Source organism: Canis lupus, chromosome X, assembly GCF_048164855.1.
Source record: "Canis lupus baileyi chromosome X, mCanLup2.hap1, whole genome shotgun sequence".
NCBI lineage: Eukaryota > Metazoa > Chordata > Mammalia > Carnivora > Canidae > Canis > Canis lupus.
Genome location: NC_132876.1, coordinates 93,765,691 through 93,793,105, shown reverse-complemented (window position 1 = coordinate 93,793,105; position 27,415 = coordinate 93,765,691). Strand labels below are relative to the sequence as shown.

General features: G+C 36.4%; 1 protein-coding gene across 4 annotated transcripts in view; it reads left to right on the top strand.

Moving 5' to 3' along the window:
* Nucleotides 1–27,415, top strand: part of CFAP47 (cilia and flagella associated protein 47) — a 502,530-nt gene that overhangs the window by 383,395 nt on the left and 91,720 nt on the right. For all 4 annotated transcript variants that reach the window (XR_012026084.1, XM_072815366.1, XM_072815367.1 and 1 more), the window contains one exon: nucleotides 9,037–9,135. Coding sequence is in view for 3 of the 4 variants with exons in the window: in XM_072815366.1 (XP_072671467.1) it covers nucleotides 9,037–9,135 (99 nt within the window). In the remaining variant the exon portion in view is untranslated. Of the gene's footprint in view, nucleotides 1–9,036; nucleotides 9,136–27,415 lie in introns of those variants that run through there.

Sequence of the window (27,415 nt, the reverse complement as noted above, 5' to 3'; positions counted from 1 at the left end):
GATTTAAATATTTACAAATGTCTTAAAATTACTTCATGAGGGCAGCCCGGGGGGCTCAGCGGTTTAGCGCCACCTTTAGCCCAGGGCCTGATCCTGGAGACCTGGGATCAAGTCCCATGTCGGGCTCCCTGCATGGAGCCTGCTTCTCCCTCTGCCTGTGTCTCTGCCTCTCTCTCTCTCTCTCTCTCTCTCTCTGTGTGTGTGTATCTCTCATGAATAAATAAATTAAATCTTTTTAAAAAATTACCTCATGATAGGACTATGTATTCCCTTGCTATCTTTCGAAAGAAGATGTCAGTATTTCTGCAGATGCTACAGAATTCACAGAATCCCCTAAGGGAAGTTGATAGCATCAAGTTGGTGGCTGCTGAGAGAGAGAGATCTCACAGTATTTCAGATCCTGCATTCCTGATTTTTCTTTTGATAGACAGACAGATAAGATAGATAAGATATATAGGAAAAGATATCTTTCAAAACACATCATTTTCCAAGAAGGCAATGTTTTTAGAATTGCAAACTCATTCTCAAACTTTTATATTGCCAATTCTCTAATGTCTTTTCTTCTGCTGATATTTTAGCTATTTCCATTTTAATCACTTATCTCAGAAATACTGCCTTTTGACATTCAAAAATCTTTTAATTCTATTTAATTAAATTCTATTTAATTCTTTAATTCTATTGTACGTTGTCTCTAAGTTCTTTCAGTTGAACATTACACAAGGCAAGGTGTTGAAAAGCTTATATTTCAAGGATCTATTCATATCTTAATTCATGCCACCTTTAAATGGTGAATGAGGTAGGGTGGCTAGAGAGGAAATGGCCTAAACACTCAGAGAATAGTGGAGACTTCTCCAAAGGGGACCATTATGAGTCCCATGAGGAGCAGGATGGTACACAAAAGCTTCAAATAACCTACGAAACTCACTTTGTTATACATTCACTTGGTACCACATTTGAGCTCTGTAAATGTGACTATACCTTATCTTTAAAAACACTCTGAGAGGTTTCTCAGATGTAGAATCTGAAGCTTAGAAATCTCCCAAAGCCATACAATGAGTAAGTGATTGAACAGTGTCTTGAACTCATCACATCTAGCTGTCTTCTCCAGGACCACCTAACTGGGATTCTAAGTTGTCTGCTTACAGATGGTACTTATAAATCCCCATCCCAATAAGGCTCTAAAGAATGGCACTTGCTTCCTCCCCTAAGATCTCAAGGAAAACAAGCCTCCCCCTGCCCAATCAAAGGACCTCAGGAAATACCTCTGACTGCCACTCCTTTTGCATTTTCTCAGCTCTTCAGATCTTTCCTTTCTCTTTTTAACTCTGCCATCAGACTCTGGCTCTGTCTCATCAACACATGTTTGGATTTCCTATCTTGGCCTACTTGTTCAGCCTGGACATGTATCCTTGCTCTGACTGCTTTCAGTAGACTCAGTTCCCACAATCCTCTCCGATCAGTAATTATGCCCTCCACCCCTATCCCTGCTTTCAAGTTGCTACCCCACTTAGCCAGAAATAAAGGTGGAAAAAGGAAAGGTAGCCATGAATGGGTCTGAGTCAAAACATTAGAAAATAGGACCTGATGAATTTAGGAACTTAAGGACACATCTCCATTATATGTATGTATGTGCCCTTGTTCGTGTAACCACATTCCAAACCTGCTAATCTGTGCTCATTAATGGCAGGGGTTACATTAACTCATAGCTTTATTTTTACCTAAATGAGTATTTCAGTGTTGTCATTGTTGATAGAGCAGGAATTGAATCTTCAGTCACTGGTTATTTACTGAGCATCTATTTTCTGCTGAAAACATATGCAAATTTCAAAATAACTATATCGGCAATATACATATATACACCAGATTTTGATCTCATGTGGCAATCTATTTGTGAAATATCACTATGGGTTATATACCTCAAAGTTACATAAGTGAATGAAGCAGTAACTGATGCATGTAAAGTAGCAGTTTTGATTTCTACTAAAATAGCTATAGTCTTGAGATTATTCACTCTTCCTACTGAATTCAAATTTAAATGCAGTATTAGTGATTTGATTCAAATGTTTAAGTGGATACTTTTCTAGACATCAATAGTTTTACTGAAGAGCAAAAACAAAGTAACATAGGGATAGAGGTATACCTACCAATTATCATATTAGTTTTTCAAATATCAACTTCCATTTTGAGAGTTGATTGATGTAAACAAAATACTATGTTGACTTCTTGTTGACTCAGGGTTCTTTATGACCATGGTGTTCACCAGCAGTAAAGTAATAAAGCACACAGTGTAGCGTAGTTATGACATATTAATGATACAGGACAGAGAGACAACGTCTAGTGCATTTGATTTGACATGTTAGAATTAGTTTATGAAAATCTTGTCCCTGGAGACCCCCTGAATCTTATCTAAAATATTTATGTTAAATATGTAGTAATCATTTTATATTGCCAATCAAGGGGTGCATAGCTTTATGTATACATAAAAAGAGAGAGAAATAGGTGTAAGAAAAAGTACCACACTCTCAAAGTCTCTCCCAAATTGAGATAATCAACTTTTTAAGTATTTCAATAAATAAATAAATACATAAATAAATAAATACATAAATAAATAAATACATAAATAAATAAATAGTACTAGGAGTTTTGAGATTGGCAGGCAGGGATGTTGGAGTATCAAATATAAAGCAGTCCCTTTATACCCTAATTTAATTAGATTGTTTGTCTTAGTTTGCTTTGCTTACAGCAAATAGCTAATGTTTTTGTAGTGTGGAAAATTAAATATAAAATTACTGTTATAGCCGCTTTTTCGAAAAGTAATCTGAGATTCAACTTGCTTATAATCTTTGTTTTGTTTTGTTTTACTCTAGATACTTTTTAGGAGACTTAATATTTGGAACTCCTCTTTTTCTTGTTTAGTAGCTATTAAAAGTCAACAACCAATAATTGAGAACTTATCAAAATTTAGATTCCCAGGTCCACATTCAGTTATTCTGATTCATTATGTCTATGATAAGACTCTACCAACATAATTTTTTCTAGTGTAGGCTGTCAGAAGACTACACTTTCAGAAGCACTGGTCTTTACACAGAGGTCTCAAAATATATTTAAAAATCATATACCTCAACTAGTAACTATTTCTCAGCATTCAGTTTTATGTGTATATATTGATTTGTGAAATATATACATGTAACATTATCATCTCATATACTTAATGTCAATCAATAGAGCTTATTTCCTATTTATTTATTTGAGAGAGAGAGCATGCACACAAGTGATGGGGAGGGGCAGAGAGAGAGGGAGAAGCAAACTCCACACTGAGCAGGGAGCTGGATTCGGGGCTCGATCCCAGGACCCTGAGCCAAAGGCAGGTGGTCAACTGACTGAACCACCCAGGCACCCCAAGACACTTTTATTTTGAAAATTTTCATACCTACAGAAGAGTACAGTACAATGAATAGTCCTATACTTTTGGTATAGACTTATCTGCTTCATCAGTTGTTAATTTGGGGGAATTTGCTTTATATCCCATCTCTATAGACATAATTTCATCTCTAAAGCATCTATAGCCTTAGAGAAGGAACTTTCTACAACATAGCTGCAATGCCATATCATACACAAAGATTTAATATACATATGTTAATATTTAACATATACTCCACAGTAAAACTTTGCCAGTTGTCCCCAAAACATTGCTTATAACTTAAAAATTTTATCTTTTTTCCAATCTGGGATCCAATTAAGGACTGTGCATTGCATTTGGTCATCAGATCTCTTAAGTCCCATAAATCTAAAAATTCCCTCCCACCTTGTTTAGTCTCTTACAATACTGGAATTTCAAAGAGTCCAGGCCAGTTGTTTTATATAATATTGCACATTATGGATTTCTCTCTTTTTTTTGTACAAAAAGTTCCAGTTCATAAATTCATGTTACATATCTTGGAGATTATTTTATGTTAGAAAATATAGAACTACCTAAATATATTAACAGCTCTATAATAACTACATTGCATTGACGTACTTTGATTTATTTTATCTTTGTGTCTTTATTATTCAATTATGACTAAGATTTTGGGAAGAATATCACATACTGTGTACTTATTGCAACACATCAGGAGACACCAAGGCCCATTATTGGGGATGCTGAGCTTAATCACTTGGTTAAGGTTGTGTCCACCAGATCTTTATGTCATAAGGTCATCTTTCCCCCTTATAACTAATAAATAATTTGTGCATGAGGGGGGTGATAATTTGAAACAATGTGAATAACCTCTTCCCTTACAACATTTCACTTGATGAAAAGTTTTAGTATCCCTACTAGTATCAGTTTCTATGTCTATCACTCTCGCTGTTTTTTATTAGCTAGAGGTAACATATATTTTTTAAGATTTTATTTATTTGAGAGAGAGAGAGAGAGAGGCAGTGAGAGAAAGAGAGAACAAGCATTAGCCAATTGGAAGGGAGAGGCCGACTGTCCACTCAGCAAGGAGCCCAATGCAGGGCTTGATCCCAGGACTCTCAGACCATGACCCTTAACAGAAGGCAGATGCTTAACCACCTGAGTCACCCAGGTGCCCCTGGATATTCTTATATTAGGGGGAAAAAAAGCTTTTTCCTCTGCTTTTCCTCTTCCCCCCACTTTTCCTATCTTTAAGTATGAGTACAGCTTCATGGATTTTTTTCTTTTTGGTCTTTTACATCTCAACTTTTATTATTTTCAAATGATCACATCATCACATTTATTCACAGAATATTTAATGTATAAAAGCATGTGGGGATGTAAATTCAGAAGACACAAGCTGTGTGACCTTAGGCAAGGAATTTATTTATTTTTTATTTTTTATTATTATTTTTTATGTTTTGGCTTCTTCATCTCCTAACACACTGTAGGATGCACCACGTAATCACTAAGGTTGCTTGTAGCTAGTGATTCTGATGATTCTTTGACCACCAAACATGTATTGTCTGATGGCCCACACTTTATTCAGGGGTGGCTACTTGATCTCTTTGTTTAAGAGTGTCATTACCATTTTATTTCTGAGTAATGTCCCTGAGTCTGGGAAAACAAGAACATAACAAAATGTTAATAGAATTGATTTTGACACCTATCTCTTTCTTCTCTGGATTTCTCTGTATCCAAATCTCCAGGAGGACCTTATGACTTTTAAGAGCAATTTAAAAAAAAAAAAAAAAAAAACAAATTAGGGGCACCAGTCAGTTAAATGTCTGACTCTTGGTTTTGGCTCAGGTCATGATCTCAGGCTCTTGAGATTGAGCCCTGTGTCCGGCTCCGTGCTCAGCACAGTATCTGCTTGGATTCTCTCTCTCTCTCTGCCCCTCCCCCCTCATTCTCTCTCTCTCTCTCTCACAAACACACACACACACACATAAACATTTTTTTAAAAACCCTAAAGCTAATATTTGTAAAAATCCATAACTCTTACACCAACAGAAAAAGAAATCTCTTACTTTTTCATTTTTCCTCTTGCACTGAGGACTGTTGAGCTTGTTTGTGGAGTTTTTGAATTACAACAAATTTTTATTGGTTTTGAGAAGACATTCAAAGAATGGCGCCAGGACAGACTGGAAAAGGCTGTGTTAAGACCCTCTTTTTTTTCCCTTTTTCTTTCCATTATTGATTTCCTATGGTCAAAAGAACATGATCTGTATAACTTAGTTTATTTTCAATTTGTTGAGGTTTGTTTTATGACCTAGGATATGGTTTGTCTTAGTGAACGTCCCACAGGCACTTGAAACAAATACGTATTCTTCTGTTGTTTTGTAGAATGTTCTACACATGTCATTTAAATTCTGTCAGTTAATTTTGTTATTTCAGTCCTCCATATCCTTGCTGATTTTCTGACTAGTGATTCTATCAGTTGCTGAAAGAGGGATGACACAACTATAATGGTGTATTTGTTTATTTCTTTTTTCAGCTCCATCGATTTTTGCTTTATGTAAGCTGAGGCTCCATTATCTATTATAGATATGTTAGGATTGTATGTCTCCCTCGTGTATCAATATCTTATATTATGTAATGCCTCTCTGTGTCTCTAGTAATTTAATTTTCTCTGAAATTTATTTTATATGGTATTAATGTAACCATTCCTGTTTCTTATAATTAACATTTGCATGGTACATCTTTTTCCATCCTTTTTCTTTCAAACTACCAATGTTACTAAATTTGAAAAAGTTTCTTGTGGACAGAATATTGTCGGACCATTTTTATTCATTCATTCATTCATTCATTCATTCATTCATTCATTTAGATACACTCTACCCTTGTTACCGTTTCTCTCAACCTGCTGCCGAGCAGAGAATCAGAGTGCTGCCTGTGTCTACCAGCAGGATCTAAAAGATCAGCTTCTTCCCTCCTCTTTTTTTTTTTTTTTTTTTTTTGTCTACCCCTCTTTGCTGATCTGGGTTTGAGGCTTCTGCGATGCCTTGTCCAGTATATAGAAAAGGCAGTATAGAAACCAGGAATTTGGGGCACCTGGGTGGCTCAGTCGGTTAAGCATCCAACTCTTGATCTCAGCTCAGGTCTTGATCTCAAGATTGTGAGTTCAAGCCCTGCATAGGGCTCTATGCCCAGCATAGTGCCTCCTAAAAAAAAAAAAAAAAAAAAAAAAAAAAAAACAAAAAAGAAATCAGGACCTCACTACCATGTTGTTCCTCAAATTACCTTCTTCCCATGCTTTTAAAGCCTCCCCAGGGTCGTCTGTTATGTTTGACAAGTTTTAGTTATAAGAGGGAGAGCCTAGGAGGATTGGAGTTACTTTGTCTTTATGTTTTTGTTTTTTTATTCATTATTATTCTTTTGGATATTTTCTAGTTTGGCCAGCAGGATCCTTTGCAAGCCAGGTGTCCCAAGTGTCTGACTCTTGATATCAGTTCAGGTCTTGATCTTAGAGCTATGAGTTCAAGCCCTATGTTGGGTTCATTGCTGGGCATGAGGCTACTTTAAAAAATATGTTGTTTCAGGGACACCTGGGTAGCTCAGCAATTGAGCGTCTGCCTTTGGGTCAGGTCATGATCCCAGGATCCTGAGATCAAGTCCCACATGAGGCTTCCCACAGGGAGCCTACTTCTCCCTCTGCCTATGTCTCTGCCTCTCTTTCTCTGTGTCTCTCATGAATAAATAAAAATCTTTTTTAAAAATGTTGTTTCATACTGATAGTTCCCTTTCAATCCTACACCACAGAGTTCTTGTTTAATTTACATCACTCTCTCTCCCTTCTCCCACATGAGAAACCTGGTTCTCAACACAACAGTATAGTTTATTTGCTCTATCATAGTCACTATTTTAGCTAATGCTGTCAAAATTACTATATTCTTACAACTACAAAAAAAAAAAAAAAAAAGAAAAGGGAAGAAAAGAAGAAAGAACTGAAAACTACTAAATAAAATTAAAACTATCTTTACAATACTTTTTCTGCCTAAAGTATATTGTACTGTAGTACAGCAGTCAGGGAACTATGGCCAAAATATTCTTTGATTAATTCTTTATTCTGTGTAGTTTTGTTGTCAACTTACACAAAAAATGGATTTACTATTTTTTAAATTTAAATCCAGTTTTAAAGTTTGCTTTTTGAGACTTTTTAAATTCAATTATATTTTTGAATTTGTGAAACATATTGTTCACAACTCTAAACTATATAAAAAGTTCTACTGAAAGAAATTTCATTCCTAGGCCTATACCCTCTACCACATTCTCAACCAACTGTGTGGGTAGCCATCTTCATTTTTATTTGATTCTTATTTATCCATACTGTGTTTGGTTTTGCAAAAATGAGCATATATGAATAAATGCATATATACATATCTAGTCCTGTGCTGTGTCATCCTCTTTCTCATGCAAACGTGAAGTACCATATCATTTTTTTTTGCGCCTTGCCAACTTCACCTAACATTATGTATATATCTGAAATCCCAGTAAAATAGTTAATGAACACCTTTCTCATTGATTTCTATAACTTATTAGTACCTCAGTTTTTGCTGCATTATAGTCTAGTCTCCAATAGATGGAACTTCTCATTATTTCTAATAATTTGCTATATAAATAATGCCCCAGTGCATATTACTATTCAAATAATCCCCTTACGAAAGGAGAAAAAATGAGTGGGAAATATCAGAAAGGGAGACAGAACATGAAAGACTCCTAACTCTGGGAAACGAACAAGGGGTGGTAGAAAGGGAGTTGGGCGGAGGGTGGGGGTGACTGGGTGACAGGCACAGAGGGGGGCACTTGATGGGATGAGCACTGGGTGTTATGCTATATGTTGGCAAATTGAACTCCAATAAAAAATAAATAAATAAATAAATAAATAAATAAATAAATAAACAAACAAATAAAACAAATAATCCCCTTACATGTATATTGTTTCATGTTTCAGATGTATATTGAAGGTGTATTTCTACAAACAGTAGATAGATATGATACAATTTTATCATATGTTACAAAAATCTCCTTCATAGGGGTTGTAATATGCACTCCCATTCCTTTCCAAGGCCAGTGTCAGCTAATATCTAGTTCAGTGTACCTAATATCATAAATGTCTGTGTTGACAAGAGGTTTTTATCTTTCATAAAGCAGCACTAAAAGCAAGTACTTGTTATACAGCCAGGACATTTTGGGTAATTGATTGATTTTGTATTTATTGGTTTAAATTATTGTCAATGCATATACATTTATGCATATGTAAATATAAACTACTAGAATCCATTTTTTTTTACAATCCATTTTTAGGTGGTAGACTCAAACAGGCTGTCAGTAATATCTGTTATTTGAGTAGAATACATTAAATTCTAAGAATGTATGAATTGTTTTTTTAATATTTTGTAATATTAGAGAGAAAAACTTTCATAATGTTGAATATGTTCTTCAAAAATGACATTTAAATCTCATCTTAAAATATACTTTGAAAAATAATCATCTGAAAAATTTCCCATTAGAGGAGAGTTTGGATTCTATTTCAATCTCCGCTGCTATTTTTCCTTTTGAATGTGACATTGGAGAATATCTCTTTATATTTTTATTAGGTTGGGAAAAACTCAAGTATCATGGCATTAACTGTTACTGGGATTGCTTCTTCCATGAGACTTCTGCCTTCAAGTTTAGTGGTTTGAGTCACACACAAGGTATGGATCTCTACTTTATAGTCTGTCATTCTGTATGCTTTTGTATTTCAGAGATGATGAAATTATGTCTGTTGTCTTAGTATATTTTAATAACAATTACACAATTAAAAATTTGGACATGAATTTTAGTAAGTTGATAGAAAAACATGGGTAGTATAATCTTTATATATATTCATTATATCTTTGCTGTTTTTTCCATAATATATAAGTACAACTTGTAAAATATTTTATCTTTGAGATTTTGACTAGTTGAAAAGTCATACCACTTAATACTTAAGCATGTGAGGGGCATCTAGCTGGCTCAGTCAGTAGAGCATGTGACTCTTGATCTCTGGGTTGTGAGTTTGAGCCCTATGTTGGGTGTAGAGATTACTTTAAAATAAAATTAAAAAAAAATACTTGTGTGTGAATCAAAGATTATTTTGGGAAATTAAACATAAATAATATGCTAAAGCTATTCATAATCATGAAAAATAATTGCATCTTTACAAACCTAATGATTCCCTGAAAAATTATTAGGGAGTGTACATCTATTTGTACTATGTATTAATCATCCCACTTGCACATTGATGAATAGGAAAAAACCTAAGACATAAATAATGAAGTTGCTTAAAATCTAAAGCTCAAAAAATACTAATTTGCTTAAAATAATATTTTTATTGGGAACCTAAGTGGCTCAGTGGTTGAGCATCTGCCTTCAGCTCAGGGCGTGATCCCAGGGTCCAGGATTAAGTCATGCTCAGGCTCCCTGTGGGGAGCCTGCTTCTCCCTCTGCCTGTCTCTGCCTCTCTCTGTTTGTCTCTCATGAATAAATAAATAAAATCTTTGAAAAATAATAATATTTTATTTACATAATTTAATCATAATAGTTATGGTAAACATGATAAAATATGAATTAGCATAATACTAAAATACTAACTGCAATACTATGGTAAACATGATAAAATATGAATTAGCATAATACTAAAATACTAACTGCATAATACTAAAATACTAACTGCTAGTAGTAGTAGTGACTACTACTAGCATCCCAATACAAATGGGTTCATGACTTTTTTCTATTTATTGTACTATTTATATCAGCATCCTCAATCTCATTATTTTATTTCATTTGATACAACTCCATATGTAAGTGGTATTATTACTCTTGTCAAATCAAGGAGATTGCGATTCAGAAAGTTGCTTAATGGCAAAGCAAAATCTCCTTGTGGACGACTTCAAAGTGTTTGTTTTCAATTTTCTTGTAACACATTAAAAAGAGTGTGAACAGCAGTTCACAAAAGAGTGAGTGCAGATGGCCAAGGAATGATTGAAAATATTTTCATAGTCATTGATATTCAAATAGATGTTGATTTAAATGATAGCCATGTAGGTTTTCTTTTTCCTTTTTGATATTTACTTTTGTATTTCCTCGAAACCATGGTGAAATCTGAACACGTAATGGTTGGGGAATACAAATCACAGCATAGCTTCTGTAAAGCACTTTGTGTAAATGTATATAAAGAAACTTAGAAATTGTCACCCTTTTGACCCAGCAGTTGCAATTCTACTGAGATCATTTTTTTAAAGATTTGTTTATATATTTTAGAGGGGAAGGAGCAGAGGGAGAGGGAGAGAGAGTCTTAAGCAGACTTCACGTGAGTGTGGAGCCTAACATGGGGCTCAATCTCAGGACCCTGAGATCACGATCTGAGCCTAAATCAAGAGTCTGACACTTAACTGACTGCACCACACAGACACCCCTCTGCTGAGAACACTTACAGAAAGAATCAAAATATTGCATTGTTATTAATAGCAAAAAGTTGGAAAACCCGTGAATGCCAAATAACAACTTTATTATATTTGTATTAATTATTTACATTTCTTCTTATATTTTAATTTTACTTACCCATTGAGTATATGAGACATTTTCTTCTTTAAAATTTTTTCCATTGTTTCTACACTTTCAGGCTTCCTACATCCTGAAATCCATCAAAAATTCACCTACATTTTCTTTTTCTTCTATTTTGTAATGGGGAAGGAGTTATACATAAAAGGGCAGCTTTTAAATTTTCTCTTAAATCATCCAGGTTTTGCTTTTTTGCTATGTAATTATAATCTAATTTGATTCCCCTACTTAACTAGCAAGCTTCCCATCTTTTCATCTGATAATAATCATCATTCTGAAGCTATTTATTTTTGCAACCTATATTCAGATCATATATATTCTATTATATGGATCTATATTTCAGGCCTTGCTCAAGTGCCATACAGTTTAAATGTTACAATTTTATGTTTCTTTTTTTGTGTTTCCTTATTCCATTTCTTTCTTTTCATGATCTCTTAAAGAATTTATTTCACCCAGAGACGCCTGGGTGGTTCAGTCAGTTAAGCATCCGACTCTTGGTTTCAGCTCAGGTCATGATCTCATGGGAGCTCTGTTTCTAATACTGCTATTGACATTTTTAGAGACTTTGAGATTCATTGATCATACTATAAAAATTACCTGTAGGTATAATCTCTTACACCATATAAAGCATTTATAACTTTAAAACTCTTTCCACTTTTACATGGAACATTTCCTTGGTGAGTCCTTGAGAACTATAGAGATTATCTTATTCTTGACCAGTGTTTACCTAAGTGTGTAGAGTGAAATACTAATTTCAAGAGATAGAAATAGGTGTGATATGAGATTTAAAAAAAAAAAAAAAAAACACTAAGTTCTATGCTTTGATAAATTTGGGAAATACCAGCTTAAACAAAATTTCCTTTATAGCAGGATTTCCTAGGACCTTTTTTCTTCTAATGCTGTCTATATTTCCATATAGAGGAGATAACATGCTTTTGGAATATATATCTGTCTAAGAAACATACTTTTGTAAATACTGTTCTCCGATGAACTAATTCAGCAAAGAAGTTCTAAACTCCTACCCTCCAGTGTGCCATATCCTGTGACAGTGCATTCAATTCAATTCAGCGAAGGGCTCAGCATTAAAGGGAGACCAAGTGACAGCTGTGAAGACTAGTATATGTTTCTCAAATGTGAATGCTGCTGCATCATTTCATGCTAAGCTTTTCTAGGCATCATCCCAGTCTCAATCTAACTTCTGAAATATTTTGATCAATATGTGACAAAAGGACATAGGTACAAATAATTTCTGCAAACCTTCTCATATTAACTTCTTTCTGAAATTTAAGTTCCTTTGTATTTATAAAATCCTCTCATAAAATCACATCTCTATATATGAAGATATCGACCAAGACTAGAATTCTAGCCGTTGACACTGGTTTTGATTTTTTGTTTTTTGTTTTTTTGTTTTTTTGTTTGTTTTGACATTGGAAAAAAAAAAAAAAGTTTCATGTCCTCTACAGAAACTTTTTCTTCCTAGAATTTTTCTTCTTTAGGATGAGTTCCATGCTATGTTGTAATAGCTCAATATTTCATTTTGTTTTTAATAAGTTCACTGTCCTTTTTGTTATCTTTCTCTCAAAATTGGTGACAGGAACTAGACAGGAGGGGGAGAAAAAAGGGTCTTCCTGTCAGTGAAGAATGTTAACCTGCCAGGCTTTCACTTTGAAGCTCATTCTTGTCTACACATCTAATTAGGTTGAGTAACCAAGAATGAGATAAGAGTAGAGGTGAATTGTGATCTCAGAAGACATCCTGCTACAAAGCTCATACATTTATAAGACTTGAAGTGTTCTTTTTCTCCTTCACCAGGAAGTAATCAAATGTCACTGAAGCAAAATCAAGATTAAACCCTTGAGAAAAAAATTTTAGCTGTAACATTTTCCTGGGTCCTCTGACTGTGACATTTAAAAAATCAGGGCCAGGGGAGGGGAAGGGGTTAGTTGAATTAGATATCATACTGTAGATCTAGAGAATAAGGTGCTACTTCTAGGACCCTAGGAGGAGATCCAAGCTACAGGGACTGGCATTAGATGTGTAGTCTGAAAGTCTGTTGTGTTTTGGTTTTGACTGTAACCTAGAAAAGTTGTTAGCTTGAGCTAGTTTCTGTATTTTCTAGGTCCTAACCTGGACATCATAAAAAGTGAAAATTAGTTTTACCAAACAGGATATTTTTTGAAGAACAATTGCAATTGTGTATATGAAGACATTTCTTTTTTAAGATTTTATTTATTTATTCATGAGAGGCACAGAGAGAGAGGCAGAGACATAGTCAGAGGGAGAAGCAGGCTCCCCTCGGGGAGCCTGATGTGGGACTCCATCCCAGGACAACAGGATCACGACCTGAGCCAAAGGTAGATGCTCAACTGTTGAGCCACTCAGGTGCCCCTGTGAAGACATTTCTAAACACTAAAATTATGTACTGGTCATGAGTATTATTTGTATAGGTGAAAATAAGTCAACACAAAGATGAATTCCTGGCTTTCTTCAGTTTTTTTTTTTTAATTTATTCATGAGAGACACACAGAGAGAGGCAGAGACATAGGCAGAGGGAGAAGCAGGCTCCCCACAGGGAGCCCGATGTGGGACTCAATCCCTGGACCCCGGGATCATGACCTGAGAGAAAGGCAGACGTTCAACCACTGAGCCACCCAGGCGCCCCATTTCTTCAGGGTTTTTTTTTTTTTTTTTCATTTCTTCAGTTTTTATTAGAAACAAGACTAGAATTCTGCCAATACATGCCAGGAAGTATATTTCTGAAAAATGAATAAAGAAATAAATACTAGGCTTTTTTCTTCTGAAATCCATTTGTTTTCTAGGTGAAACAATTGGTAAACAGATGCTTTTAACTTTCATCAGTTACTCATTGAGAAGAGTCTTGTTGCCTTAGGTGAATACTAGTTTTCTAGAAAAGAATTTCTTACAGAATAGTAGATATCCATTTCTATATTTGTATCTATACTTTTAAAATTATCCAGCTTTGTTCTTCCTTTTGATATTTCTAATTCTTTATGTATTCTACTTTTACTCAACATTTTCACTAAAAATATCACCAAATTTCAGTTGTTCATATACCATCTTCACGTATTTTGGCATGTCACCTATATAATAATTTACTTAATAGTATTTTAGTGGAAAACAGTGTCACTTGCTGTGAGCAATAGCAATGTACTCTGTGCAAGGAACTGTTTGAAACACTTTACTTTTTTTTTTTTAAGATTTTATTTGTTTATTCATGAGAGACACAGAGAGAGAGAGAGAGAGGCAGAGACACAGGCAGAGGGAGAAGCAGGCTCAATGCAGGCAGCCTGACATGGGACTCGATCCCAGGTCCCCAGGATCACATCCTGGGCCAAAGGTGGCACTAAACTGCTGAGCCACCCAAGCTGCCCACACTTTACATATTTTAATGGATTTAGTCCTCACAATAACCCTATGAGATAGATTGTATTCATACCATTATGCTAGGTGAGTATGCTGAGATATGTAGGAGTAATGTCCAAGATCACACCCACAGTCTATGCTGGAGCTTGGGTTTGGGCTCTTACCCAACCACATAATACTGCTACTACAAATAGAAGAGAGCTGTAAAACATCTATCAACAGATAATGAAACAAAAATGTTAAATATCTGTCCAAGTTTCACTCAGAACTACCTCAAGTAGCATTGTTGCAAAACAGTTTTCCTAGGAAGCAGTCTCTGAGAAGGGGGTTAGTAAGCAGAAGTCTATTAGGGAGTGCTTTCAGGATCAACAGCCCTGGGGAAGAAGAGAACAAAGTAAGACCGGACAGAGGGAAAGGTGGAGACAGAAGTGTTGGCCCACACCATGGCAAGCATAGAAACTAGGCTACCTCTTCAGAGTTGCCCAATTTGGGATGAGGATGCCCCGATCTTATACCTCCATCTCCTTGACCCCTCTGGGCCTACATAGATCTATCATGAAATATGGTCTGCCCCAGGAAAGGAGCTTGGCTTTAGTCAGGTGACTCTACAGCTGAAGGCACTTCTCCCAGAGAGCTGATATCTAGGTACTAAGTACTGGCCATTGTCTTGGTAGCTTGGGGCATAAAGTCATGAAGATCTATTTCTCTTTTTTACCAGAAGCATTATTGTTTACTTTTCCTGATACATATCTCAATAACTTTAAATATGGTGAGGTGGAAGTTAAGATTCATTTTATTCATTATGTATACCAAATTGCCCTAGCACCACTTATAGAAAAGGCCATCCTTTCCTTCATTGTATAGCAGGGACGCTTTTCTCCCAAATCCAATGTCAGTATGTATGTGAGTCTGTTTCTGGACTTTCTTTTCAGTTCCAGTTGTCTACTCATTCATTCATCCTTTTACCAATGCCATACTTCCTTAATTGCTGTAGCTATATGGCAAGTCTTGATATGTGGTAACATAAATCCTTCAAGTTTTCCCTGCTCTTCAAGATTTCCTTAGTTATTCTAAATCCTTTGTACTTTTATAAGAATTTTAGAATCAGCTAGTTAACTTTCAAACACACACAGCTATACAGATACATAGACACACACACATGTCCCTGCTAGGATTTGTATTTGAATTATATTGAAATTACGTATCAACTTGGGGGTAACTGGCATCTTAGAAATATTGAATGATGAATTTTTTAAATCTAAGAATATGGTTTTCCCCTCCATCTGTTTATCCAAATAAATCTTCAAGATTTATTTAAAAGCCCATTTTATCTGTACTGATTCAATATACCAGCATTATGCTAGACTATGCTGCCATGTGTACTTGGTTTCTTTCTGGGTTATCACTACTATTCCACTGATCTTTCTTTGAGAGCCAAAACTACATTATTTTAATTAGAGAGGCTTTATAATGTGTTTTAATATGTGTTGAGGTTAGTTCTCTCATATTACTCTTCCTTTTCAGAGTTATACTGGCTATATGACCGTTATAATGAACTCAATTACCTCCAGAGAAAACCTAATAGAATGTTTATTGGAATTATTTTAAATTTGTCATTTAAATTTTAACTTTGTACATGTAGGAAAAATGACATTTCTGTGATTCTGAATCTTTGTATCAATGTCATTTTATGTATTTTCACTAGTTAATCAACTTTATGTCTTCGGAAATGTTTAAATTTTATTTTTTTATATATTTTTTATATATTTTGCATTTGCCTAATGGACAAATTATACTCAAGATGATTTTAGATCACCCTTTAAAAATAGCAAGACTATTAACATAATATCTCATTTTTTGTGATATTAGAGCAACAGTAAATACACAATTTGTTGTCACATACTATAAGCTACTTCTATGTTTATTTATACTTAATATTTTATTACTAATTTTAAATACAACAGCTCACTATTTCTTTTCTCCTATTGCTTCTTAGAAAACATAAAGGCTTTACTTAAAACAATGAGAGTATTCTTTGCTCAAGAATAGAAAATCTTAAAAAAAAAAAAAAAAGAATAGAAAATCTTTAATCATTTTCATGAGAAAGATTAATATAATTAAAAAATATTATTATATAATGACTATTATATCACTTTTGTTTTCTTGATATTCAAAACATTTTATAGAATGTTGAATAATATCTGTATGGGCTAATTAAATTTTATACTTAACTTAAAGAAAAGATTTCGAGCCTCAGTTTAGGTGGTTGTCATTGGAGTAATAACAGTATTAGGAGATCCTACTTCTGGTTACATAAATATTCCTGGCAGAAAAATACATAGGGAAAATACCTTTACCATGTTGCTCTATTCCACTTAAATCTATTTTTTTCTCTAAAACATCAGGCCATTATTTTCTCACATAATTTTCTACATATAAATAAAACTAACCAGATATAATTTTAGTTAGTGTCATTTCCATGTAACTTTAAAATTTTTCAATATTCTATTTTAGCTTTATATAAGCATAAATACATAGGCAGACAGATAAATTTTAGGTAACATCCCTCTTTCTTCTTTGAGAATAAATGCCTCTGTTGTCAACATGAAGCCATTCAGTTGGCAAATACAAGTTCTTTGGGTTCCAGGAAGCAGAACTTGCACATCTAATATTGCTCTTTGCATTTGGCTTTTTGTAAATTCTATTTGCATAACTTTTGCTCATTTTAAATGATACTAGGTTGTTTTTACGTCTGCCATGAATTTGTAAAACTTTTTCATGTTATCCATTGAAAAACATTTTTGATATCTCCCTGAGACATATTTCTTCCAATCTATTATTTATTGTCTTCAATTATAGAATTTTTCCCATAATTTTTGTAATTTTATGGTAAAATGCTGTCTTTATATCCTCTGGGTCACCTGTCTTGGTTAGAAAGATTTTTCTTCTTCAAACAATGTGAAAATAGATCATTAAACTTTTTTAAGACTTAAAAGTTTTAAAAATATTTACATATGCAATTTATCTGAAATTGATCTTTGTATTTGGTGTGCAAAGTTTTCCATTTGTTTTTCCACAAGCCAGTTAGCAAATTGTAATTGTATCATTTGTGAAATAAACCAGATCTTTCACTGAATGGAAGCATCATTAATGTAATTAATATATAAATAATACATTGTTAATTATTACATTTAATGTAATCAATAATTTATAACTTGATTTATATGGAATATATTATCATTATATAATATAATGATGCATAATTGCATATATGAACTGTTTAGTACCTTTAGTATTATTGATATATTAATTAATTGATGGGTATGTTTAATAAGATAGTATCTTCATATGCACATACTCTACAACTGATTTATGGTCATTTTCTAGATTGTTTCATCAATTAACTAGTCTATAACTAGCGAGTGTCTTTTTCAAAATTGTGAATTAAAAAAATTTTTGATTCCAATATAGTTAACATACAGCATTATATTAGTTTCAGGTATATAATATAGTGATTCAAAACTCCATACATTATTCAGTGCTCATCATGATAAATATACTTTTAATCCCCTTCACCTATTTCACCCATACCCCCATCAACCTCTCTTCTGGTAACCATCAGTCTGGTCTCTATCATTAAGAGCCTGATTTTTATTTGACTCATTTTTAATTTGTTCATTTGCTTTGTTTCTTAAATTCTACATATAAGTGAAATCATATGGCATTGTCTTTCTCTGACTGACTTATTTCACTTAGCATTATGCTCTCTAGATCCATTCATGTCACTGCAAATGGTAAGATTTCATTCTTTTTTGTGGCCTATGTATTCCATTGTATATATAGGACCACATCTTTACCCATTCATCTATGGATGGGCCCTGGGCTGCTTCCATAATGTGGCTCTTATAAATAATGCTGCAATAAACACAGGGGTACATATATCCTTTAGAATTAGTATTTTTGTATTCTTTGGGCAAATACCCAGTAATTGAATTACTGGATCATATGGTAATGCAACTTTTAATTTTTTGAGGAACTTCCATACTGTTTTCCTCAGTGGCTGCAGCAGTTTACATTCCCACCAACAGTACACTAGGGTTCCTTTTTAACCACATCCTCGCCAACACTTGTTTCCTCTGTTTTGGATTATAGCCATTCTGACAGATGTGAGGTGATATTTCATTGTGCTTTTCATTTACATTTCTTTTTTTTTTTTTTTAATTTTTTTTTTTTAATTTTTACTTATTTATGATAGTCACAGAGAGAGAGAGAGAGGTAGAGACATAGGCAGAGGGAGAAGCAGGCTCCATGCACCGGGAGCCTGATGTGGGATTCGATCCCGGGTCTCCAGGATCGTGCCCTGGGCCAAAGGCAGGCGCCAAACCGCTGCGCCACCCAGAGATCCCTGATTTACATTTCTTGATGATTAGTGATGTTGAGCATCTTTCATGTGTCTGTTGACCATCTGTATGTCTTCTTCGGAGAAGTCTCTGTTTACTTTCTTCTGCCTGTATTAAATGGGATGATTACTTTCTTTGGAGTTGATTTGTTTTGTTTTGTTTTTTTAATTTTTTATTGGTGTTCAATTTACCAACATACAGAATAACCCCCAGTGCCCGTCACCCATTCACTCCCACCCCCCGCCCTCCTCCCCTTCTACCACCCCTAGTTCGTTTCCCAGAGTTAGCAGTCTTTACGTTCTGTCTCCCTTTCTGATATTTCCCACACATTTCTTCTCCCTTCCCTTATTTTCCCTTTCACTATTATTTATATTCCCCAAATGAATGAGAACATATAATGTTTGTCCTTCTCCGATTGACTTACTTCACTCAGCATAATACCCTCCAGTTCCATCCACGTTGAAGCAAATGGTGGGTTTTTGTCGTTTCTAATGGCTGAGTAATATTCCATTGTATACATAAACCACATCTTCTTTATCCATTCATCTTTCGATGGACACCGAGGCTCCTTCCACAGTTTGGCTATTGTGGCCATTGCTGCTAGAAACATCGGGGTGCAGGTGTCCCTGCGTTTCATTGCATCTGTATCTTTGGGGTAAATCCCCAACAGTGCAATTGCTGGGTCGTAAGGCAGCTCTATTTTTAACTCTTTGAGGAACCTCCACACAGTTTTCCAGAGTGGCTGCACCAGTTCACATTCCCACCAACAGTGTAAGAGGGTTCCCTTTTCTCCGCATCCTCTCCAACATTTGTGGTTTCCTGCCTTGTTAATTTTCCCCATTCTCACTGGTGTGAGGTGGTATCTCATTGTGGTTTTGATTTGTATTTCCCTGATGGCAAGTGATGCAGGGCATTTTCTCATGTGCATGTTGGCCATGTCTATGTCTTCCTCTGTGAGATTTCTGTTCATGTCTTTTGCCCATTTCATGATTGGATTTTTTGTTTCTTTGGTGTTGAGTTTAATAAGTTCTTTATAGATCCTGGAAACTAGCCCTTTATCTGATAGGTCATTTGCAAATATCTTCTCCCATTCTGTAGGTTGTCTTTTGGATTCGTTGACTGTATCCTTTGCTGTGCAAAAGCTTCTTACCTTGATGAAGTCCCAATAGTTCATTTTTGCTTTTGTTTCTTTTGCCTTCGTGGATGTATCTTGCAAGAAGTTACTGTGGCCGAGTTCAAAAAGGGTGTTGCCTGTGTTCTTCTCTAGGATTTTGATGGAACCTTGTCTCACATTTAGATCTTTCATCCATTTTGAGTTTATCTTTGTGTATGGTGAAAGAGAGTGGTCTAGTTTCATTCTTCTGCATGTGGATGTCCAATTTTCCCAGCACCATTTATTGAAGAGACTGTCTTTCTTCCAATGGATAGTCTTTCCTCCTTTATCGAATATTAGTTGACCATAAAGTTCAGGGTCCACTTCTGGGTTCTCTATTCTGTTCCATTTATCTATGTGTCTGTTTTTGTGCCAGTACCACACTGTCTTGATGACCACAGCTTTGTAGTATAACCTGAAATCTGGCATCGTGATGCCCCCAGCTATGGTTTTCTTTTTTAAAATTCCTCTGGCTATTCGGGGTCTTTTCTGATTCCACACAAATCTTAAAATAATTTGTTCTAACTCTCTGAAGAAAGTCCATGGTATTTTGATAAGGATTGCATTAAACGTGTATATTGCCCTGGGTAACATTGACATTTTCACAATATTAATTCTGCCAATCCATGAGCATGGAATATTTTTCCATCTCTTTGTGTCTTCCTCAATTTCTTTCAGAAGTGTTCTGTAGTTTTTAGGGTATAGATCCTTTACATCTTTGGTTAGGTTTATTCCTAGGTATCTTATGCTTTTGGGTGCAATTGTAAATGGGATTGACTCCTTCATTTCTCTTTCTTCAGTCTCATTGTTAGTGTATAGAAATGCCACTGATTTCTGGGCATTGATTTTGTATCCTGCCACGCTACCAAATTGTTGTATGAGTTCTAGCAATCTTGGGGTGGAGACTTTTGGGTTTTCTATGTAGAGTATCATGTCATCGGCGAAGAGGGAGAGTTTGACTTCTTCTTTGCCAATTTGAATGCCTTTAATGTCTTTTTGTTGTCTGATTGCTGAGGCTAGGACTTCCAGTACTATGTTGAACAGCAGTGGTGAGAGTGGACATCCCTGTCTTGTTCCTGATCTTAGGGGAAAGGCTCCCAGTGTTTCCCCATTGAGAATGATATTTGCTGTGGGCTTTTCGTAGATGGCTTTTAAGATGTTGAGGAATGTTCCCTCTATCCCTACACTCTGAAGAGTTTTGATCAGGAAAGGATGCTGTATTTTGTCAAATGCTTTCTCTGCATCTAATGAGAGGATCATATGGTTCTTTGTTTTTCTCTTGCTGATATGATAAATCACATTGATTGTTTTACGGGTGTTGAACCAGCCTTGTGTCCCAGGGATAAATCCTACTTGGCCATAGTGAATAATTTTCTTAATGTGCTGTTGGATCCTATTGGCTAGTATCTTGTTGAGAATTTTTGCATCCATGTTCATCAGGGATATTGGTCTGTAATTCTCCTTTTTGGTGGGGTCTTTGTCTGGTTTTGGAATTAAGGTGATGCTGGCCTCATAGAACGAATTTGGAAGTACTCCATCTCTTTCTATCTTTCCAAACAGCTTTAGGAGAATAGGTATGGTTTCTTCTTTAAACATTTGATAGAATTCCCCTGGGAAGCCATCTGGCCCTGGACTCTTGTGTCTTGGGAGGTTTTTGATGACTGCTTCAATTTCCTCCCTGGTTATTGGCCTGTTCAGGTTTTCTATTTCTTCCTGTTCCAGTTTTGGTAGTTTGTGGCTTTCCAGGAATGTGTCCATTTCTTCTAGATTGCCTAATTTACTGGCGTATAGCTGTTCATAACATGTTTTTAAAATCGTTTGTATTTCCTTGGTGTTGGTAGTGATCTCTCCTTTCTCATTCATGATTTTATTAATTTGAGTCTCCTCTCTCTTCTTTTTAATAAGGCTGGCTAATGGTTTATCTATCTTATTAATTCTTTCCAAGAACCAACTCCTGGTTCTGTTGATCTGTTCCACAGTTCTTCTGGTCTCGATTTCGTTGAGTTCTGCTCGAATCTTTATTAACTCCCGTCTTCTCCTGGGTGTAGGATCTATCTGCTCTTTTTCTCTAGCTCCTTTATGTGTAAGGTTAGCTTTTGTATTTGAGTTCTTTCCAGTTTTTGAATGGATGCTTGTATTGCGATGTATTTCCCCCTGAGGACTGCTTTTGCTGCATCCCAAAGATTTTGAACGGTTGTATCTTCATTCTCATTAGTTTCCATGAATCTTTTTAATTCTTCCTTAATTTCCTGGTTGACCCTTTCATCTTTTAGCAGGATGGTCCTTAACCTCCACGTGTTTGAGGTCCTTCCAAACTTCTTGTTGTGATTTAGTTCTAATTTCAAGGCATTATGGTCTGAGAATATGCAGGGGACACTCCCAATCTTTTGGTATCGGTTCAGACCCGATTTGTGACCCAGTATGTGGTCTATTCTGGAGAAAGTTCCATGTGCACTTGAGAAGAATGTGTATTCAGTTGAGTTTGGATGTAAAGTTCTGTAGATATCTGTGAAATCCATCTGGTCCAGTGTATCATTTAAAGCTCTCGTTTCTTTAGAGATGTTGTGCTTAGAAGACCTATCGGGGGTAGAAAGAGCTAGATTGAAGTCACCAAGTATAAGTGTATTATTATCTAACTATTTCTTCACTTTGGTTATTACTTGATTTATATATTTGGCAGCTCCCACATTCGGGGCATATACTGAGGATTGTTAAGTTCTCTTGTTGGATAGATCCTTTAAGTATGAGATAGTGTCCCTCTTCATCTCTCACTGCAGTCTTCGGGTAAATTTTAGTTTATCTGATATAAGGATGGCTACCCCTGCTTTCTTTTGAGGACCATTCGAATGGTAAATGGTTCTCCAACCTTTTATTTTCAGGTTGTAGGTGTTCTTCTGTCTAAAATGAGTCTCTTGTAGACAGCAAATAGATGGGTCCTGCTTTTTTATCCAGTCTGAAACCCTGCGCCTTTTGATGGGGTCATTAAGCCCATTCACGTTCAGAGTTACTATTGACAGATATGAGTTTAGTGTCATCATATCTATTCAGTCCTTGTTTTTGTGGATTGTTCCACTGAACTTCTTCTTAAAGGGGAATTTTAAGAGTCCCCCTTAAAATTTCTTGCAGAGCTGGTTTGGAGGTCACATATTCTTTCAGTTCCTGCCTGTCTTGGAAACTCTTTATCTCTCCTTCCATTTTGAATGAGAGCCTTGCTGGATAAAGGATTCTTGGTTGCATGTTCTTCTCATTTAGGACCCTGAATATATCCTGCCAGCCCTTTCTGGCCTGCCAGGTCTCTGTGGATAGGTCTGCTGTTACCCTAATATTCCTCCCCATAAAAGTCAGGGCTTTCTTGTCTCTTGCTGCTTTAAGGATCTTCTCTTTATCTTTGGAATTTGCAAGCTTCACTATTAAATGTCGAGGTGTTGAACGGTTTTCATTGATTTTAGGGGGGGATCTCTCTATTTCCTGGATCTGAATGCCTGTTTCCCTTCCCAGATTAGGAAAGTTTTCAGCTAGAATTTGTTCAAATACATATTCTGGCCCTCTGTCCCTTTCGGTGCCCTCGGGAACACCAATTAAACGTAAGTTTTTCTTCCTCAGGCTGTCGTTTATTTCCCTTAATCTATCTTCATGGTCTTTTAATTGTTTGTCTCTTTTTTCCTCAGTTTCCCTCTTTGCCATCAACTTGTCTTCTATGTCACTCACTCATTCTTCCACCTCGTTAACCCTCGTCGTTAGGACTTCTAGTTTGGATTGCATCTCATTCAATTGATTTTTAATTTCTGCCTGATTAGCTCTAAATTCTGCAGTCATGAAGTCTCTTGAGTCCTTTATGCTTTTTTCTAGAGCCACCGATAGCTGTATAATAGTGCTTCTGAATTGGCTTTCTGACATTGAATTGTAATCCAGATTTTGTAGCTCTGTGGGAGAGAGGACTGTTTCTGGTTCTTTCTTTTGTTTTGTTTTGTTTTTTAAGATTTTATTTATTTATTCATGAGAGACAGAGAGATAGAGAGAGAGAGAGACAGAGGCAGAGACAGAGGCAGAGGGAGAAGCAGGCTCCATGCCGGAAGCCTGATGTGGGACCCGATCCCAGGACTCCAGGATCACGCCCTGGGCCGAAGGCAGGCACCAAACCTCTGAGCCACCCAGGGATCCCCTGGTTCTTTCTTTTGAGGTGAGGTTTTCCTTCTAGTCATTTTGCTCAGTGCAGAGTGGCCAAAAGCGAGTTGTATTGGGAAAAGGAGCAAAAGAGAGGAGAGAAAGAAGGAAAGAAAAGAGAAAGAGAAAAAAGAAAAAAGGAAGAAAGAAAAAAAGAAGAAAACGAGAAAAAAAAGGGTGGGAGAAGGAAACAAATCAAAAAGCAAAACAAAACAAAACAAAACAAAACAAAACAAAAAAAAACATGGGGGAGTATCTTCTGATTCTGTGTACTTTAAGTCCCTTGACTTCCCCTGGAACTTGTCCTTCTAGCTGATCTTCTGGGGAAGGGGCCTGTTGTGCTGATTTTCAGGTGTTAGCACCTGGGGGAGCTGCTCTGCCCCCTGCCTGGTGCAGGGCTCAGTGGGGGTTGTTTACCCCGTGAGGCCCCAGGAGGAACAGCCCTAGTGGCGGGGCCAGCTCTGGAAACCTGGATTCAGCCCCAACAGGAACTACTCCGTCTGCAGGGCCTGGAGGCTCCGGGGCGGGGCCGCTGATCTGCTCAGCTGGGGCAGGAGCGTCCTTGCGGTCCTGGGCCCTCCCGGCCTCTGCCTGTCCCCGGGGGAGGCCGGATACTGGGCTGTGTCCCGGCGCCCTGTGCTCCCAGTTTGCGCTGTTGGATTCGGGCTCCCGGCCGCAGCCCCTTCCGCGGAGCCGCCCCCGAGCCCCCCGAGCTGCTCCGGTCCCGCCGTGCGCGCTGCAGCCCTTAGGGAGCTCGGCGCACTCTCCCGGGGCGCAGGTGTCTGTTAGTGTCCCCGGGAGCCCGAGGGCACCCCCGCCCTCCTGGGTCCTGCTCCAACTCCCCGCGAGCCCCTTTCCGCCCGGGAAGGTTGGTGTAGCTCCTGCTTCTCCGGGACGGGGCTCTCCTGTCCTGCAGACACTCGCCCCGGCCTCAGCTCGGCTCCTTGCGGGGCCCCGTCCCCCTTGGAGGCCTTTTGTTTCTTTATTTCTTTTTTCCCCGTCTTCCTACCTTGATAGAAGCGCGAACTCTTCTCACTGTAGCGTTCCAGCTGGTCTCTCTTTAAATCTCAGGCCAAATTGGTAGGTTTTCAGGATGATTTGAAGGTTATCTAGGGAATTTGGTGGGGACAGGTGACTTGGGGACCCTACTCTTCCGCCATCTTGCCCCTCCTCCTTTGGAGTTGATTTGTGTAAGATTTTTTTTTGTAAGTTCTTTATATATTTTGGATACTAATGCTTTATCAGATATGTCATTTGCAAATATTTTCTCCCATTCTGTAGGTTGTCTTTTAGTAAAAATTGTGATTTTTTTTTTACTTTATGTGTTAGTATCCAATAAGGCTAGTCCCCTTCTCTGTTCTCAGTACAACATCAAAAACCACAGGTATAGGGCAGCCCCGCGTGGCTCAGCAGTTTATAGCCGCCATCAGTCCAGGGTGTGGTCCTGGAGACCGGGATGGAGTCCCGCGTTGGGCTCCCTGCATGGAGCCTGCTTCTCCCTCTGCCTGTGTCTCTGCCTCTCTCTCACTCTCTCTCTTTCTCTCTCTCTCTGTCTCTCATGAATAAATAAATAAGATTTTTTTTTAAAAAAAAGTATAAAAAACCCCCACAGCTATAAATTATTAATTTTGATGTTTAAAAATAGCTCATTATCAGCATAGGATATTTAAGAAATAAGAACAAGGATCCCTGGGTGGCGCAGCGGTTTGGCGCCTGCCTTTGGCCCAGGGCACGATCCTGAAGACCCGGGATCGAATCCCACATCGGGCTCCCAGTGCATGGAGCCTGCTTCTCCCTCTGCCTATGTCTCTGCCTCTCTCTCTCTCTCTGTGACTATCATAAATAAATAAAAAATTTTTTAAAAAAAGATGTTGTTTTAGAAATAAGAACAAAATTCTATCAGTGACTATATTAAGGGGTGCCTGGCTGGCTCAGTCAGTAGAGCATGCACCTCTTGATCTCAGGGTCATGAGTTCAAGCCTCATGTTGAGTATAGAATTCACTTTAAAAAAATGAACAGAGGGATGCCCCGGTGGCCCAGCGATTTAGCACCTCCATTCCGCCCGGGCTGTGACCCTGGAGACCCGGGATCCAGTCCCACATCCGGCTTCCTGCGTGGAGCCTCCTTCTCCCTCTGCTTGCGTCTCTGCCTCTCTCTCTGTGTCTCTCATGAATAAATGAATAAAATATTTTTTTAAAAAATAATAAAAATAATAAGAATTTAAAAATGATCAGTGACTGTATTATTCCATCTTAAAACAGTAATTCATAGTTTTATGTGTGTTTTTTGATAAATCATTTAATTTCTCTTCTACTTACATTACCTGCCTATAATGTTTAATTGGTGACATGTATCACTCAACTTAAATGCTTATTTTCCCAAAATGATTTCATAAACTCTCAAAAGTGAATTTCATAGCTACAACTCAGTTATATTATTGCCAGTGAATGAAAGCTAAAATATTTCTCCAAAATAAAATAATATAATTTTCCTTACTTTTTGTTGCTATATTATTTTATAAAATATCATTCATTATCCTCCAAATGAAGGCATATTTTTAAGTGATATGAGTTATACTAATAATGATTCACCAAGATAACATATTCTAATTCAGCATTAATCCAGATAATAAACATGAAGCCAGAACTCTGTGTCTTAAAGAATTTATAGGATAATAATTTTGCTTTTATTATTGTTGCTATCACATTCATTGTTACTATGGATGTTATTCTAATTTTTGAATTTTTGCTATAATGAATAAAAATTATATACTTAAAGAATATGTCGTTTAGAAGTCAATAGCTTTAAAGGCAACAACCATGTTTTCTCAGCTATTACTATTTGGTAAAGTATAAAATACAAAGATTTTAAAAAGATATATAAATAATTCCTTACCAGTGAAAATCCATTTCATCCAGAAATAAAAGCTGCTACACTTAAAACAGATTGTTACTAATACGACTTCAAAATATAAAATAAATAACTCCAGAAGAGAAACAAGCCAAAGGAGATTAAAAATTAGTATGTCTTTAGGTATTACTGTATAAACAAAATTCCATGATCATAAATACCATTTAAGAGAAATATATTTCAGAGAAAGTTTCTTTGTAATAAAAGGTTTTAATGGCCCAGTAAATGGTTCATAGGAATAGTGTTTTGCAGATATTGGTTACAGTTAACTCTACGCTGACGCCAGTTAACATAACTTAAGGCAAGAAACCTAGCCTCTAGACTTTTTATGTTTTTATCACTTAAAACATTTCCAGGTTCTGCCCAGCAATATTTAAATG